Source organism: Melopsittacus undulatus, chromosome 4 (genome assembly GCF_012275295.1).
Source record: "Melopsittacus undulatus isolate bMelUnd1 chromosome 4, bMelUnd1.mat.Z, whole genome shotgun sequence".
Taxonomy (NCBI): Eukaryota; Metazoa; Chordata; class Aves; order Psittaciformes; family Psittaculidae; genus Melopsittacus; species Melopsittacus undulatus.
This window is the reverse complement of record NC_047530.1, coordinates 92,136,437-92,153,777: the sequence shown is the minus strand read 5'-3', so window position 1 is coordinate 92,153,777 and position 17,341 is coordinate 92,136,437. Positions and strand designations below refer to the sequence as shown.

Here is a 17,341-nt window from a genome sequence, read left to right as displayed (position 1 = left end):
CTAACTTTCCTTACACTGGCTATATATCAAGGACACCTCCCAAGGTCACTGATTCTAGCTTAGAAAGTCCCAAAGACAGAGTCAAAAAAACTGAGTATGCTGATAGTGTCTCTGTTTTGTCTTAGTTGAAAATTGATTTGAATCAAATGGTTTAGAAATGCACAGACCAAACCTGATTACAGTGCATGATATTCTGCTAGAGATTTCTGCCCACTCTTGTTGGCTGATGGCTGTGCCAGATGTATCGTTGGGAACAGGGACTCTCTGGAAGCTTAGAGGAGGCCTATGAATGAGGCTCAAGAAAGGTCCACTGTGGAGACACTGCAGGTGTCTGTACCCATAGTATGATTGACTCACTGCCCCAGTGTTCTTCCTGCAGATGCCTGAGAGATTACTATATTTTGTGGGGTACCACAGTACCTACAATACAAGCAAACAGGATCAGGGTCCATATCTAATTCTAACCACCTTAATATGATGATGGGTGGAGTTTCTATTGACAAGCTTTGTGCATTTGGAGTTTACTTTCCAAAAAGAAGTATTCCCTGAGATGCAAAAATGGCCTCTTGAGGGGCAGGGGTGTGAGACAGTGAGGCTTGGGAGAACCCATGCAACATCTTTTGCCCCTTTTATGAAGTTTTGCACGTTCTTGAGGGTATCACTGAGCTATATGTGAGGTTGTGCCTTGCAGAGCTTACTGGTGCTATCAAAGATGTGTGTGTCTCATACAGAGTAGTAAAGTGCATGAATCACAGGCAAGCTTACTCACATACGTAGCATGTATGTTAAGAGGGGGACAAGAAGTGTAGTGAAGATGAATCTATTCATGTTTAAAGCTGCTCAGTTTAACAGGACCTCACAAAAAAAAAAGAGATATTGAACTGTACTGTCTGCCTCCTGCTACACTGGCCTGCGAGTGCCAACTGCTCTGGTATGTATGAAGGCTGCACAGAGCTGCCTTGAGCTTTGCTGCAGGGTTCAGGTTCTCCAGACCTTTCCTAGCCAATACATACTGATTTATTAAAATCTGGCCAGTGTTTTCCTGCACTGAAATTCCCTGTTGTGCCCCTTCACAGCCTTTTTAGCTCATGCTGGTAAAAATGATTGCTTGGGATTTTTTTCCCATTTTCTGTCTGGTTTGGTCTTTGCTCCCCTCTGTGACCTACAGCTGTTTGCCGTAACTCTGTGATTTTCTGTCTAGAAGGGCTTCTTTGTCCTTGGAGTCCTTAAGAAAGCTGACCTCTATGGCAAGATGACCCAATTAAATCCCAGCACAGGGATAGTCAGCCAGACACAGCCTTGGATCCAGCAAAAGCAAATCCACCCTGCTTATGAATCCACCTTACCCTGAGGAGGAGGAGAAGGAGGAGGAGAAGGAGAAGGAGGAGGAGGAATGAAGGACCACTCATGAGCTCTCCTTGTTGTGTGCTGCTGCTGAACCTGCCTCTCAAACATGGCTAGAAACCAAGCTAGTGCAGACCCTAGCGGCATGTTTATTATGCCAAAAGCAAGGCCTCTTCCTTCACAACTTGCCCTCACCATATGATGGATGTGTTTGAGGCAGAAGCAGCTGACACAGCTCATTCTCTTGGGAATAGCCAGGGCAGCTTCCCAGGCCACCAGGACCCTGCTCGGTAAAGTGAAATAGCAGTGTGTGGGAAGGAATGAGAGAGGACCATAATTTGGTGTTTACCCAGCATCCCATGTGGGTCTGTAAATGTGAGAGGGGACAAGGCTCCTATATAGCAAGGGTTAAGTTATAACTGGTGGGAACATTTCTATCAGGGCAGCTTTCCATTTAAAATAAATAAATAAATGCTGTCACTGGTGGATTCTGACAAAAGTCTAGACAGGAAAATATGGCTACAACCATAAGATATTTCAGCTGTTTTCACAGACACATTTCTCCAAATTAAAGCATTGAGAGCTGTTCCTCTCTCTTTAAAACAAACACAAAAAGGGGGAAAAAAACCCAAAGCATTTCACACTCCACTTCTGAGCCTGAACATGTCACAGCAGCTAGAGCAAGCCCTATGACAACTTTGCTGGGGTTGGCATTACTGAAAGTTATTAGCCTTAAATGCTCTGGGCCTGTACTAGCCTAGAGATGCTTCTTGACTCATGCCACGCAAGTCTAGGTGTGGGATGGGGGGAACCTCCCAATCTCTGTATAGTCTGCTGCTTTACTGAGCTTTACTGTAAGGTGTAGGTAGGAAGGACATGGTATGGTGTGGGGTGTGGCTTTGTGGTGTGTGGGTTTTGTTTTGGAGGGGAGGGGGGATGTTTAATAAGCTCTTTCGAAGGAAGGATGGTAGAGGAGGGCTTAAGTCTCAGAATCCTGGTTTGGTATTCCAGATTGGTAGAGGTAGCAAGGATTGGTAATAATGAGTAAGCAGCTTATTCTGTTGTAGCAGAACTCACCATGTCCCAGTGGGGCTTTATACTGAGAAATTACCTGGTTGTAATTTGCATGTTGTATCTGTGCCAGAGGCCAAAATGTTAGGAGGGAAGGGTGTGTATAGGGAGAAGCAGTGGAAAAATTACAATGAGCTTTAGTCAACTGGGTGAACGTAGGGCTGGCTCCGCACAAGGGAAGGCTCGTATATTAAGCAACTTGATCTCTCCCTGTGAAAAACAGGTTGAGCCATGTCTGAGGGCGTTGCCTCATGGAATTTGTAGATAAGGATGGTTTATACCTGTGTATTCCCAGCAGAGAGGCCAGTTACATTCTGCAGCTTCCAGAGGGAATAAGCCTCCTGAGGAGTACAGTTATTCCAGTTTACTTGTGGTAAGTTTACAGAAAAGAGCTTTTGTTTCTTCCTCTTCTCCCTCCACCCCCTTCAAATCTCAGATTCCCTAACTGTGAGGTGTGATATGTGTATTTTTTCTTCATCAACAGACCCAGACTTAGACTGCAATGGCATGGTGGAAGGCCTGGGTAAGTAGAGGAAATATTGAAGTAAGACACCCTGATTTTTTTGCACCATAAGGCAACTTGTAAGTTGCATCAGGAACTGTGTGGGATTTAAATGTTTCTCTTTAAAAAACAGCAAGATCTATTTGCTGGGTTTCTGACTATAAAATGGTATTCAGCACTTCAAAAATCTTGATTAAGGAAGGTGTTAACATGATTGGTGGCTTTAAGAAGAGCAGCAGACTCTCTATGATCCTTCAGCTGAGAGTGGTGCAGGGGGGTGTTTGTGTGCCTGTATATGTAGGGAGATGGTACTGAGGAACAACGAAGCTCCACAGATGGAGTCTGCAAGTTCTTGTCTCATGTGGCAGTGAGATCAGGGCACTGGCCTGCTCCCAGCTGCACTGGCAGGCTGTAGCCACAGAAGATAGGATCAAGCCAGTGTCCTTTTCCTTGGTGGGTTTTTAATATTGCAATGACGATGTGGACTTGAACACCCTGTCAGTCTGCAAGGAGCCAGAAATGCTGTGTATGTTCGCTTCTAAACCCTTGTGGCTTTGGGAGGAATGTGGCAGGACAGGGGGATGCTCATGGGGTATGCTGAGGCAGCCTCTAGGGTACAGCTCAGGCCAGGTGCCAGGCAGCTCTGGTGATGTGCAACAGCTCTGCTGCTAGCTATGGCAGCTTTCCCATTAGCCCCATGGAAGGTCATGTTTACCCCTAGATTTTACTGCCAGATAACTATAAGCTAAAGCCTAGAAGACATCTGCTGGAGACATGCAGTGGAAGACTACTGGTAGAGTGTCCATTCCCAGTCCCTGTCCAGCACCACTGCCAGTAGTGCACAGGCTTTCTCTGGACTGTTTTTGTCTTGTTTCTGGAAAGATTTGTCCCAAATCCTCTGCTTGTTGTGAAGATGGCTTCGTATTCAGAAGCCTGGGCAAGGGGTGAGCCTGCACGAAGGCTCCAGTGCTACTGCTCCTCTCCCAAGCCTGGCACTGGTGTTTGAGAAGGGGGTGAGGGGCCTCTGCTGTCACTTGCCAGCAAAGGTACCCATGAGGTGTAGGAGAGCTGTGTTGCAGTGCATTGTATTACCTTGGGTGCAATACATCACCAAGGAGAGAGAAACCACTTTGCATGGGCATGACCATTTTCTTGTTCTCAGTTACAATTTTCACAACTAGGGGGTGTGAACTCAAGAAAAAAACTATACCAAAACCAAACCACCTTGTGGGGTGGGGAACACCAAACTAATTCCTACTTTTCCACAGTAGGCTCCAGATAAGAAACTTTCCTCATCTCAAAACCTATGTTGATTTTTTAACATCCTCTCCCCCCCACACACACAAAAAAAAAAAATAAAATTGTAATCTTCCTTTCTGCTCATTTCCCTCTGCCTCCGTATTTCCTTTTGGAAGTTTAGTATAGTAGTACTCTCTTTATTCCAAAGTTTGGAGTAGCTCTCACTTCAACTTTCCTTTTTCTGATGATCTATTCTCCACTATGCCCAAAGCCGCAAATCATTTGAAAACTCAGAGTGAGAAAAGGACAAAAGCTCTTGAAAGCTCCAGTGATTTCTTACCTGTCGGTGTTGCGGGGAGTAGAAGCATGAGAGAAAGATGAGAGGACAAAGGAAGGATGTTAAATTGTTTTGATTTTCTAAACCCTTCATAGAAAATACAGTTCAAAACCAAAAAGAACGAAAAAATGTGAAACTTTTTCAGAAGCTTTCTACTGAAAAGAAAACCAAATAAACCCACAACCAAACAAAACAAACAGAAAAAAAAAACCAGAAAAACCCCAACCCAAACAACAGTGACCCCATCTGTCCCCAAATTGTAGCTTTTCAACAAACTGCTGTTTAGTTTTGAAAATATTTTGGTAGGAAGACTTAATTTCCCTTTCCTTCATTTATAGGTAAAACATTTGAGGGCATCATGTCTGAAGTACACTGATTCGATTGCTTTCGTGTGAATTATTCATCTTCACATGCAAGTTACACAGATGGCTTGAGTAATTTCAGTTAGGTAATTGTAGGTTCAGTTCATCTGAGAAACAAGACCAAAATGAACAGGGTTTCTCTGGAAACCTTTTGTGATTGAGCCTGTGCTGAAACAATTATGTAGACAGAGAATGAGGTCTTATGATTGAATCATGAGTGTGCCACTTGAGCCTTGATGGGCTGTCAATGTTTATTTGACTTAGTGTCAAAGATGACTATTGTTCAGTTTGTTCTGCTGCCTTCAAATGAAAGCTCAGCTTTGCACTTCGTCTTTCACTGAGTTGTGTCCAGTGTTTCTCTGATATGGTCCTTACATGCAGCTACAGACCATTGTCCATCTCTTTCAGAGCAAAATCAGATGGATGAGCGTAACCTGCTTTTGAGAGTAGCTGTGATGGTGTTGGCTGACTTCACAGAGCACTAGAGGAGTAATTGCTAGCTCAGCCAAACTCTGTTCCAGGCTGACGACAAACTGTTGGGGGTGGTAATGCTTTAGTCACCACTCTTTTTGCAGTGACAGCTTCATCACAGCCTTAAACTTGATGCTAAGTAATCACTGGGATTCAAAGCTGCATCTATTGAAAAGTTTTCTGTTGACACCCTCCACAGCTGCTCTTTCAGCTGGGAGCAAGATGTGGTAGCACAGAAGTCTGTCTATATGCTTGCTGTAGAGCAAACTTCTCCATATCTTGCTGATTGATGAATATACTGCCTGTCTCAACAACCATCATTGCCCTTTGGTTTTTTGTCACCACTTCCAGAGCTTGACCAGCAAAGAGACTGGCATGCAAACATGTGTCAGCTACATCTACTGGCAAAGCACTGGACAAGGACACCTGAGCTAATTTGCCCTCAGCCAGCCTGAGCATCTGTGCAGCACAATGTGGGCATGCTCCAGCTGTGAGCTAGGCTAGACCTGGAAGTTGTTGATAGACACTCCTGAGCACACAGCCATCAATCTTCCAGCCTCTTGCTAAAAGCCAGAAATGCAGGTCCTGAAGGAAATTTCTGCAAGCTTTTCTGTCAAGGATCACTTGAAGGCTTTTTCCCCTGGGGAGGCTTTTTATCTCTGTGGAGGGCTTGAATGACCTGGAAGGGCTCTGGGAGATAGGGATAAAGCCCTGTTTCTCACAGGAAATAAGAGCAGAAGGGATTTGCATCATAGCAGGTGGCTGCTGGGTGGCATTTGGTGGTTTGTGTTATGCAAGTCAGATAGGACAACCAAGTGATTCCTTCTGGTCTGTAAGCTCTGATTTGAAGGTACTTCACTGACTGTGAAACCACTCCCACTAAAAAATCCATCAGGTCATACTGATATCATTAGTACAGTATTAACCCTATCTCTGCAACTAAGATTATGAGAATATAGTAGTTTCCTAGAGCAACTTAAATCTCTGCTGCTAAAAAAGAGAAAATAATGTCCATTACTGGAATAAAGTGGTGATGATTCTATGCCTAACCACTCGCGTACTCCCCTGTTGATAGGACCATACTGTTAGAGATGCATAAATATCTTCAAGCCAGGCCCTTGACTAACAGCTGATGTTAAATTGAAGCTCTTAAGCCTGAGTTCTCTTTGATGGCCCTACTACCCTGTAATGACTGGAATAAGTCTCGTCTTGTCTTTCTGCCCTGGAAGTCTGGCACTGGCAGTAACTTAGATGTCTGTAGGATTCCTGCGTAGCTGGCCCTTGGTTCAGGTGAGAACATAAAACCTGCACTCCTGCTGATGGATCTCTCCTTCAAAGTAATCTCTTGGCCCAAATCTTTTCAGAGGAAATGCTTCTTTCTTGAAACCAGCTGTGCAGGAGCAGCAGAATAAAGCTGCTATAAGTAGAAAATGGTGTGTGATCAGCACATGACTGTCACAGCAGTGTCACTATTAATGATTTGCACTTCATGTTTCTGCCGGGAGCCAAAGGCTGGTACAGGCAGATGGAGGCAGGAAACTTGTGCTCTCTTTGGAGCTCTGCTCTGCTGAGAGATTTTGAACCAATCCCTCTACTTTACAGTTCCCTCCCCATGTACAAGCAACAAATATTATTAACATATTTTCAAAATACTTTTTCTTCAGCTGATGAAAAGCAGTGGTGAAAAGTCCTACGTTTTTCTTCTTTCAGAGTGAAGCAGAGGGCAAGTCTGTGGCAGGTGCTTTAAACTTTGACCCCACACCTGATGCTCAGGCTCTGTACAAGGCCATGAAAGGGCTTGGTGAGTTGACTCCAAATTCATGTGTAAATTCTATGCTCTGCTTTAATTGCCAAGTTGAAAGCGATTCCTTAAGAAAATTGCAGCCAGATATATCACTTTTAATGTGGAAAATTAAAAATTAAATTTTCTTCAGTACACATTTCAAATTCTACATGAAGACAATGGACTAGGAAAGGTTGTCTGAATATTTGAATTGAGATTTTTTGGACTAGTCTCAACTTATCCTGTGTACTGTGCTTATGGCTTATTGTTGCTTTCTGCAGGGACTGATGAACAGGCTATAATTGATGTCCTAACCAAGAGGAGCAATGCACAGCGTCAAGAGATTGCCAAATCCTTCAAAGCACAGTTTGGAAAGGTTCTTCCAAACCAAACCCATATTCCGTCACTGTTTCAGTGCATGCAGTAAATGAATGTAGTAAATGGGTATACAGTTCATCCTGAAGCATGATGCAAATGATATGCAGGTCTTCTGCAAATAAGTGGATAAATATTTATTTGTGAGGTTTGGGGTGAATGTGTAAAATCAATTTTTGGTTGGAAAACCTGGTTTTCCCCCAAAGTTTGTAATTTTTTTTTACTAGAAATATTTCTTTAAAAATATTTTTTTATTTGTTATTTTAACTTCAAGTCTAACTTCTTTTTGAAGCTGCAACAAAAATGGATACTTTTCTAAGTGGCATTTTGAGTAAAATATTGGTTTAGTTTGGGGTCCTTTTAAATGCCAAAGAAAGCTCAATTTAAAAACTTATTTAATTACATTTCTTTGGAAATTCTGAAAATTGAATCAAATTGCAGTTATTGACAACCATGTTTTCCTGTGATTATCTTTCTGTCTTTGGTAAAATCTTACTGTCATTTGGGAAAACTTTTCCATCAGCAAGCTCTGCCACCAGCCCTACTCTGGAGTCTCCAGTGACCCTTGCTGGAAAGGGGACTGCCATGAAAGGGCCTCAGAAAGGGAAGAAAACACGGGGGTGGCAAGTATAGGGCAATGAATAGAGAGTGCTCACATCCCACTGAAACAGTGTGAGTCATACCATAACAAAAATGCATTGTAGGGATAGGAAAGTTTGAAGTTTATCTTCAGACAGACTACATGCCTGACTCTGTGGAAGCCCTGGGTTCATGTGTATATGCAGGCTTTGGGAATCAGCTCTGTGTGAAGCTACATACTTTATTCAGTTAAAGGCCTTCAACTGCCTGGTTCTGTTCACTGAGTAAAACAGAGTGGATGAAGATTTTAATCTTCCCTACCCTTCTGCAGAATTAATTAATTCTTGGGAGATGCTTAAGTAGTGGGACAACAGGGAATGTGGAAGTATGTAGACAAATCTCATTTTGGAGACAGGTACCTTTTCCAGTCCCAGGACCTTTTCTAATAAACCATCAACACAATACTGTCATTCAGCTTCCTTACAGTAGGCCATGGCGATGGAAACAACATTAGGCAGTAAAAAGATCCCATGAGGCTTTTTGTGTAACTCTGTGATGCATATTTAACAGGATCTGATCGATAGCCTGAAGTGTGAACTGAGTGGCAACTTTGAGAGGCTCATTGTAGCTCTCATGTACTCCCCATTCAAGTATGAGGCCAAGGAGCTCTATGATGCCATGAAGGTAAGTGAATTGCATGCTGATATTTAAGTAGTAGCATGGAAGCAGTACAATAACTGGACTGCTACATGACTATGTTTGTTATTAGCAGTAGCCTTTGAGAAATAGTTAATTGTACTGTCAATGCATATTCCGGGGGGAATTTCTGCTTTAATATCTGGGCTGAATGAGTTTCTGTACATGCATTTCTCATCTTGCCTGGGGAAAGCAAAAGCAAACTAACCTTGGTTTTGGCAAGGAATGAACTTCCATGGATTGTTTCTTTATTTAAACATTTCTTTGCTGCTCTCTGCTGTGCTTCTCCTGAACAGAGCTCAGTGACACAAAGCTACTGCCCTGATGTCCCAACTGAGCCATGAAACCCTTAAGAAATCAAGAAGTGGTGGCGTGAGGGCAAGGCTGGGTTTGGTCGAGATCCTACCTATCAATGCAGTTCAAGTTTCAGATGCAGAGAGGTCTATTAAAATGGTAGAAAGATGGACTAACTAGACAAGTATTGGTCTGTCCCACTGCATCCCTCTAACACTGTCATCAGAGATCCAAATCCAGAAATGCATTGCAGAAATGCATTGTGAAAGGTTAGATAAAATCATCCTTCGTGAGTTAGGCACACCAGTAGAAAAAACCGTGTTCAGACCAAATGTGCTTTGTGTCTCCAGCTTTCATCATGATGGCTTCTCACAGCTCATCAGGCAGCCCAACACTGCTGCACTAGGCTATGTGCTTTGACTCCTCATATGACAGTACTTCTCCAGCAATAAATTTCACTCCATGACTAGATGCCTTTCTCCACTTTTATTTCTCCCCTATGTTTTCTATTAAAGGGTTTGGGAACAAGTGAAGATGTTATCATAGAGATCCTGGCATCCCGAACAAAAGCACAGATCAGAGAGATAATCAAGGCGTACAAAGAAGGTAAAGTGCCTGGGGCCTGATCTGTGTGGTCAGAGCAATGTATGACTGTCTAATTGCACAGCAGGAATGGTGTTACCAACTAGCACTGTCAGCAGGTAGCTGGTGTTTTTAAAAGCAAGAAGGTGCAGCCTAACTCTGCTTTCAGCCTGGCAAAATAGAACATGGCTATCCTGACAGAATTTAAATTCCCTTTCCAGATTTACACTCAGCTGCAGGAAAAGGTCAGCAAATCAGGTTTGGTTCAACTTGGCCACATGCTACTGTCAGAATGCAAACAAAATTGTAGCTATACACTTGGCTGCTTCTCCCCTTCAAATAAACTTCCATCAAGATTGTATCAAATATGTATTTGTAAATATTTTCTATTTCTTTGCTATCTGTAATGTTAAATATGTGTTTATGCCTTGGATATCAGTGGAGCTACCAACTCTGCTGCAAATGCTGCCCTGGGTATCACTGAGGGTGTGAGCTGATCTCAGTCCTGTCCTTCTTCCCTAGCAACCTTCTTGACTAGTGTCAGGTATTGTATGTCTTGAGTGACTGGCAATACCCTGACTATGTGACCCAAATAACAAATCCTTCCCTTGTCCTCTTTTCCTTGGGTAGAATATGGTTCTGATCTGGAAGAAGACATAAAATCAGAAACAAGTGGCTACTTGGAACAGATTCTGGTTTGCCTTCTTCAGGTAATGCTAGAGAAGAGAAATGAACAACAAATGAAGCATTGTTCTCTTCCTGGGTTTTTTTGCTTTGTTTTGTTTTGGGTTTTTTTTTTTGGAGAAGACTCGCAGTAGAAGAGGCAATACAGAGACAAATGTGTGACTTTGGCTGGATCTGTGGTTCAACTTCAATGTGACTGAAACAGGGATTCCTCCCTCCCTTAGCAGCTGGGAACATAGCTCTGCCACAGGGAGACACCTCACTTTTACATACACATAAAGCTATTGTGCTCTACAAGGGCCTTGGAAAATAATACCCCTCAGCTCTAATTCACCAGCCTTCCAGGGGCTGTGTTCTCACTGCTGAGTGCATTTGGATGCATTTATCTTACCACATTTTCCAAATTTTCCTGCCTACCAGCAGAATAATTTAGCAGTTTTTTGACTTTGCTTCATATGTCTGATTTCAGTGCCTCTCAGGGAGGGAGTTAGTACTTGTGCTGTCTGAAACATTACTACTTGAGTATTCTGCAGAAATAAATAGTTCTCAGGATAATTGATCTTTGCTCAGAATATATGCCGTGATCCTTATATATGGAAGTTTCTTCGTGAAATAAAGTGGTTACCTTTCTCTTTCTTCTCATAGGGTGAGAGGGACAATGCCACTTTCTATGTAGATCCAGCACTGGCTCTCCAAGATGCAGAGGTACTACCAAATGCTCGTGATTGATGATATACCTGCATCCCATCTGTCTTAAACTTCAAAGTGCTTCAGTAGGCAACAGAGTCCTGATCAGCAGAAGGCTGGAGCCACAATAGCTTGGGAAGGGGTGGTCTTCAAGCAGAAGCAACTTGGGGTTCTTCAATTTTGCCTGCATTGCTGAGCCTTGCTGTTCCAAAAAGGAGTGATGAGAGCTGGGCTTGGGCTCAGATCCGCTTTAAATATGTGAAAGTATATGTATGGTAGAGTGGAACAGCAAAGAATAGAGAAGAAAACCTAAGAGTCTTGTTGTCTGCTCCAACAGCTGGAGGAGGAATGGAAAGGTTGGAGATATTGGTTGCTCCAATTTGACTAGAAGACACAGTCAAGGGGTTTAATAAGCAACAATTCTATGAGAGTCTAGTTCACACAGTGTTTCAGGTTACTTAAAATCACCCTAACCCTAACTTAAACCAAACTCTGATCCTTTACCAGCTACACACAGAGAACATCTCTCTAAAAATTGTGTGTTAAATTACAGACTCTCCATGCTGCTGGAGAGAAGATACGGGGCACCGATGAGATACAGTTTATCACCATCTTGTGCAAGAGGAGTGCCATACACTTGCTGAAAGGTATGGAGCACTCGCCTCTGAAATCAGACATCATTAGCCAAAGAGTCAGGAATATAGGTGGGAGAGATGGGTAATCAGAAGTAAATACCTGACTCTGTCTCATTCTTGGTCACTCAGTGACCAAAAGCTGCCAGCAGCTTTCAGGAAAACTTACAAAGGCTTACCACTGCTGAAAATCAAGTGGCTTACTTGAGATCCCTTATACAATGGTGGTGGCTGGATGGTATAGTTTTTTTCATGAACCCAAGGAGAGAGATAGTCCCTTTTTAACCAGGTAGGAGCATGCAGTGGACAGATCCATGACCTCTTGGTTATGGGTTCCTGAGCAAAAAAATCACTGGAAACATAGCTGTTTATTCAGTGATAGAGAATCCCAGGGTGCACCCTGCACTTCTGCTTCAGGCTTTTCTGAGGGCACCAGAGACTGCTGGAAGTGAACATACTAACCCAGATCCAGGTAAGGGAGCCTTCAACTCCCCACTGCCCAGTGCAACAGAGACCTGGCTTTGTCACCTCAAGAATTTTGAGGCAGTCCAAAACTGATTGACAGATTTTGTTATATTGGTTGAATCTAAGCTGTTAGACATGTACTGTGTAAATCCATATGTGTTACTTTATGTGGACATAAAGTGATAAATTTAGACAGTGATAAATAATATCTGAGCTTTTTCAAGCTGAGGTCTTCTGAAGTTGTTTTCTAGGCCCTGAGGCCAGCTCCCCCTTGTGTTTCTTAGTGCTGCTGGGAGATTAAATTTGGAAACAAAACAAAAAAGAATGATCTCTAGTCTTCAGCTTTGCCTGTCTTTAAGAACTGAGTTTCAACTACTTGTCAGGATGCAACCAGTCTTTGAAACCTGCCATATCACCAAGCAGGTAGTTTCCTTTGTGCTAGGGCAACCTGTAACTGTTCCTCTTTAAAACTTGAGACTTGAGTGTAATTGTTGCAGATATATATATATCTGTGTGTATATATGTATATATGCAAATATATATTTACGTATATATTAATATGGAAAGTAGGTCTGAATTGAGGACATTGTATCCATCTATCTGTTATGTGTTATTACATTTCCCCAAAGTTATCTTAGTGTTTAGGTATCTGATCTTGAATGCCAAGCGAACTTCTTTAAGATGCCCACTGCATTACACAGTAGTTTTCCTTCTTTGTTAGTCTGAAAGCTAGGAATCAAAACTGATATCTGAACCCCAGAGTATCTGGAGTGCATAAGGTGAACAACAGCGCTGTTGCTGAGCTTTTGTTAATGTGGGAGTCCAAACACCTTGGAATCTACAACTGTGTTTTGCTCATCTTTTCTGAGAATTTTGGGGGATTTTTTCCTTCTGATTGAAATAGTAAGTTTTTCCAAACTGTTGTCATCATTTAAAAGTCCAAGGGCAATGAGCAGCATAGTCCTAGATTTAATTTGATTTTGTTTTGATTGCTGAAGCTAGTGGCATCAACAAACACAAGACCACATGGTTGAGTTCTACTTAACTTCCTGTTGTCTGCTTCATTTCTGTGGTTAAATACAGTGATGAAGGGGCATCATGAAGTCACATGAAGTGACTGAACTCGCATGTTCAACTTAAGGCATGGAATTAAGACCTGTGGATGGGTTGCATTTCTGCAAACGTTGCCATCTTTTTTTGTAGCCGATTTCTGGGCTTGACTAAAGCCTCCTGAAGTTGGTGAAAATGTGGCCATTCCTTCAGTGAGATCTATGTTTTCATGTCAGTACCTAAGCAATACCTGTAAATATTGGGCACAAAAACCTTGAGCAGTTGCTTGGTAAAAGTTGAAGTTCTTTGTTTCCAACAGTGTTTGAAGAATACGAGAAACTGGCTGGTAAGAGCATAGAAGATTCTATCAAGAGTGAAACTTGTGGTTCACTTGAGGATGCCATGCTGGCTATTGGTAAGAGTGGCTGTGTTTCCCTTTCTTTTGTCTGAGTCTGCTACATTTTCTCCTGTAGCAGGTAACTGTTATGGGATGGGTCTACTTTATAAGGGCATCTGGTAGTAATTAAAGGGTTCTTAAGTAAGATAAACTCAGAACCCAGGGGTACATTGAATTATTGGAAATCATGTTGAATCTCTTGTTACCTGCTGCTCTGAGCTGAATTGCAATCGATTCTTATTGAGCCCTTTTGTATGCCTAGTGAAATGCACGAGGAGTGTCCATTGCTACTTTGCAGAGAGGCTGTACCATGCTTTAAAGGTAAGATTCTTCAGCGTAACATACTTGTTTTCATACTGACCTGAACTTGTAACCTGGCTTCCACCAAGTCAAGTTAGAAGAGGCAAGGTTTTGGTGAAATCAGTCAAGTTTAATGCTATTGTTGCAGGTAATAGCAGGATCTCTTCCTCCACCTTAGGCAGAAAAATACCTCTTAAAAGTGAGATACCAAGGGAGTCTAGCTTCTCTGATTTAGGAGTCTGCAAGGAGCCCAGTAGCACTTTCTGAAATGTGGACAAAACTTCTGGAAAAGGCTCTTCTAGGAGGTTGTTCATGGTGGAATTTTTGTCCATAATGTTGATATAATAGACTGGACCACAATATTCTCTTTCTAGGAAACAATTCTCTCAATGGAAGTATAAAATGAAAGAGTCCCAAATGGGGACACATAAGGCATCTGCAGATTGTGGCCCTGTAACTCTTAACTGTTATGTAAAGGACAACAGCTCTCCCAAACTTGTGGAAAGCTGAGATGACTGATATTTGACATGAACTTAATTTTCCTATGAGTGATTAGTCAATACTGGTTGAAGCCAAATGTCGCATGGGTGATGTTGCAGAAGTACAAGTATGTATTCAATGCTGACATCCAACTCTATAACATGTTTGGTTTTGCATTTGACGTGCGCAAAAACTTGCATCACACTTCCATGATGGGCTTGTGGTACTGACAATAACCCCCAGGGACTGGCCCTCCAGAAAGAGCAGAAGGTGTGCTGCAGAGCACGTGCCAACCAATGTCTGAAACATGACTCCTCCTGTCTTGGACCAGTTTGCAACAGCTTATCCCTTGAACATCCACTGATAACACAGACTGATATATCTGTTATTGCAGGGGGCTGGCACCAATAATGGGACTCTTACAAGGGTGATCGTTTCTCGAAGTGAAGTTGACTTAAATCTTATAAAGGCTGAATTCAAGCGTATTGCAGGAAAGACTCTCTCCAGCATGATTATGGTAAGCAGCATCTTGATACGATGGTTCTTAGCCATCATACACATTCCTAACCTGTCCAGCACTGTGGGATGCTTTCATGGTTGTTTTCAGTAAAAATGCAATTTTCTGCCAAGCTCTCCTTCATTAGGCCTATTAACAATCTTTTCCTTGGGAGACATACATACCTGAAAGGTGAGTCAGTTTGTTTTCTCTGGAAATGACTTGAGCAAAGCCAAACCCGAGGAGAGATGCTCCAGGTTTTTCATGGACTGTACTCTTTATCCATGCATTTAATGATTTTCTAGATGAATCTAGATTCATTTAATTCTCACTGTTACACCTTTCCCACACTGCTGTGCAATTTTGTCCTCTCTCTGTGCTGTCCTTAACTACCTCAAGTCAGTCCCATATAAATCAAAACAGTGCTGTTTTTCTTTGTTTTGTTTTCTTTTTGTTGTTGGTTGGTTGGTTTGACTTATCCTTTAGCTGACTTATTCGAAACAAAGGCCTGGCCTATACTGTGGTGAGATAGGTCTAGAAACTGAACCTTGTCAAAGCTTATTGTAGCTTTTGAGGTTAGAGTCTCAGCTCAGAGTGAATGTCCCTCCCCTATTAGGGCTGAAATAACGGGTTTTACCATTTGTCTTAAGGACTCTGGGACATTCCACTCCCTCAGTGCAAATGGCACAGAAGCCCTATCCTTAGCAGTCCCCATGGGAAGTCTGGTTCTATAATGAAGGCCCTTTCTTCTAATTGACACTGTCAGCGTCTGTCATGTTGATTAATGATCAGTCTTCAAGGGTCTGCATGGAATATTCATTCCTTCCAAGAAGTGAAACGGGCTTTACACCTGTCATCACAAAACGGTCAAAGGGAGCAATTTTTTACCTTGTGATATTCTCTGTAGTGCTTCTCTAGACCAAAATGACCACAACTGTAGCTTTTTATAAGATGTCGTGTCAGGGCTAGCAATATTGCCCTTTCCCTTCCTGTAGGGGAGGGATGCTACACAAATACTTGGGGATATGAAATCTGAACACATCAGGGTTGGTTCCTCTTTTTCATGCTGACTTTTGTCTGTGCCGCTCTGTAGGATGTAGCCCTGATAAATTCCTCACCTGGATTCCAAAGAAATGAATTTGACTTGATAAATGTTATTTCAGGTGGCAGCTACAAGCCTCGTTTCTCCACTTGCTTTTGATGGTGTGTCAGTTGGCAGAAATACTGCTGAAGTCTGGCTTGCTCTTTCCAAAGTCCTTTTCCTGTGTGGACATATTCCATGGACTGACAAAGTCAGCACTCGGAGCATGCAGAGGAACTTCCACGCTCACCTTTTTTCATTTTTTTTCTCCTGTCAGGATGACACCAGTGGCGACTACAAGACAGCCTTGCTGAATCTCTGTGGCACTGACTGACAACATCTAGGAGGAAGATGCTGAAATGGATACAGAAAGAAAATTAACAGTGAACAAGGATCTGAAAATGTGCATTGTAGAAAATCTTTCCATTCATCCAGCTGGGGAGAAAAAGAAGATCAAATGAATGATCAAGATTTCTATAGGGCTCTGGAGGATGTGGGTGCTCATTACACACTAAATGCTATTCGCTACCCCAACAGTTTTTCATACCCAAGTGGGAAAGTTTCTTTTTTGCTTCCATTTTGTTCTATGCAATTTCCCTTCTCTTTTAGCACACTGTAAAGGCTGGTACTTGGATTTAAAATTAAAGGCTTTTTTAAAATCTCTGTAGGTATTCCACAGGTCTTAACAACCCTACAAAGCTTGGGCTGCCCCGTAGCCTTGATAACTTCACTAGGACAAGCTGGTAGAGCACTTATCATTTGATATTAGCAGAGTGGGTCTGGAAGGAATGCCAGATATTAATGGGGCTTTAGGACATGGGTCAGAGTAGAGAAGTCAGTCCTCAGGGGCTCTTTTAGCAGCCTTATCTGCATAACTTGAGTGGGGGCTTCCCAGGAGCTGGGAATGGCAGAGCCAAACTGACCATAGGCATGTGAAAGCTAAAAGCTATGTGACTGATTTCCTCTTTCTTTGTGTGAATGTCTGTAGGGCAAGACTGACAAGTTCAGGGTGTGACATCAATGTCAGACCATAGGAAAATCAAAACTGGGGCAGACAATTTGGTTTTGGTGAATATAGGATATCCTGCTCTTGGAAGCAGACCTATTTCTGCTCCTGGTTTCACAGTAACTTCACAGAAGTCAGTGGACTTGTTTGGTCGTTTCTCCCACCTCCATGACTGCACCTACCACTAGCTGATTGAGGCCCCAGACTTGCACAGTGATAGAGAGAGAACAGATTGAAGTGTGTTGAGAAGCTCAGGTCTGCCTTGACAGCGATTCTCCACATTTAAAGCAACTCATTTAAATGCATATTTACCAAAAGCCATTGTGTTCAGAGAAACAGCTTTTCTGATAAAGTGAATTAATTTTCTGGCAGCAGGGATGGTTCCTCCTTTTAACTGCTGAAATGAGCAGGAACCAGTGCAGGGCAAG

At 42.5% G+C, this 17,341-nt stretch overlaps 1 protein-coding gene across 1 annotated transcript; it reads left to right on the top strand.

Annotated features, from left to right (window-relative positions):
- The first annotated feature begins 2,644 nt into the window (after window positions 1-2,644).
- Window positions 2,645-16,570, top strand: LOC101869289 (annexin A8-like). The gene is made up of 13 exons (XM_005153901.3): window positions 2,645-2,788; window positions 2,900-2,938; window positions 7,037-7,127; window positions 7,391-7,485; window positions 8,634-8,747; window positions 9,569-9,659; window positions 10,266-10,345; window positions 10,965-11,024; window positions 11,560-11,653; window positions 13,473-13,568; window positions 13,813-13,871; window positions 14,725-14,847; window positions 16,185-16,570. The coding sequence occupies exons 2-13, from the start codon at window positions 2,918-2,920 to the stop codon at window positions 16,239-16,241; spliced, it is 981 nt and encodes a 326-aa protein (XP_005153958.1). The 5' UTR covers window positions 2,645-2,788; window positions 2,900-2,917; the 3' UTR covers window positions 16,242-16,570.
- Window positions 16,571-17,341: the final 771 nt, after the last annotated feature.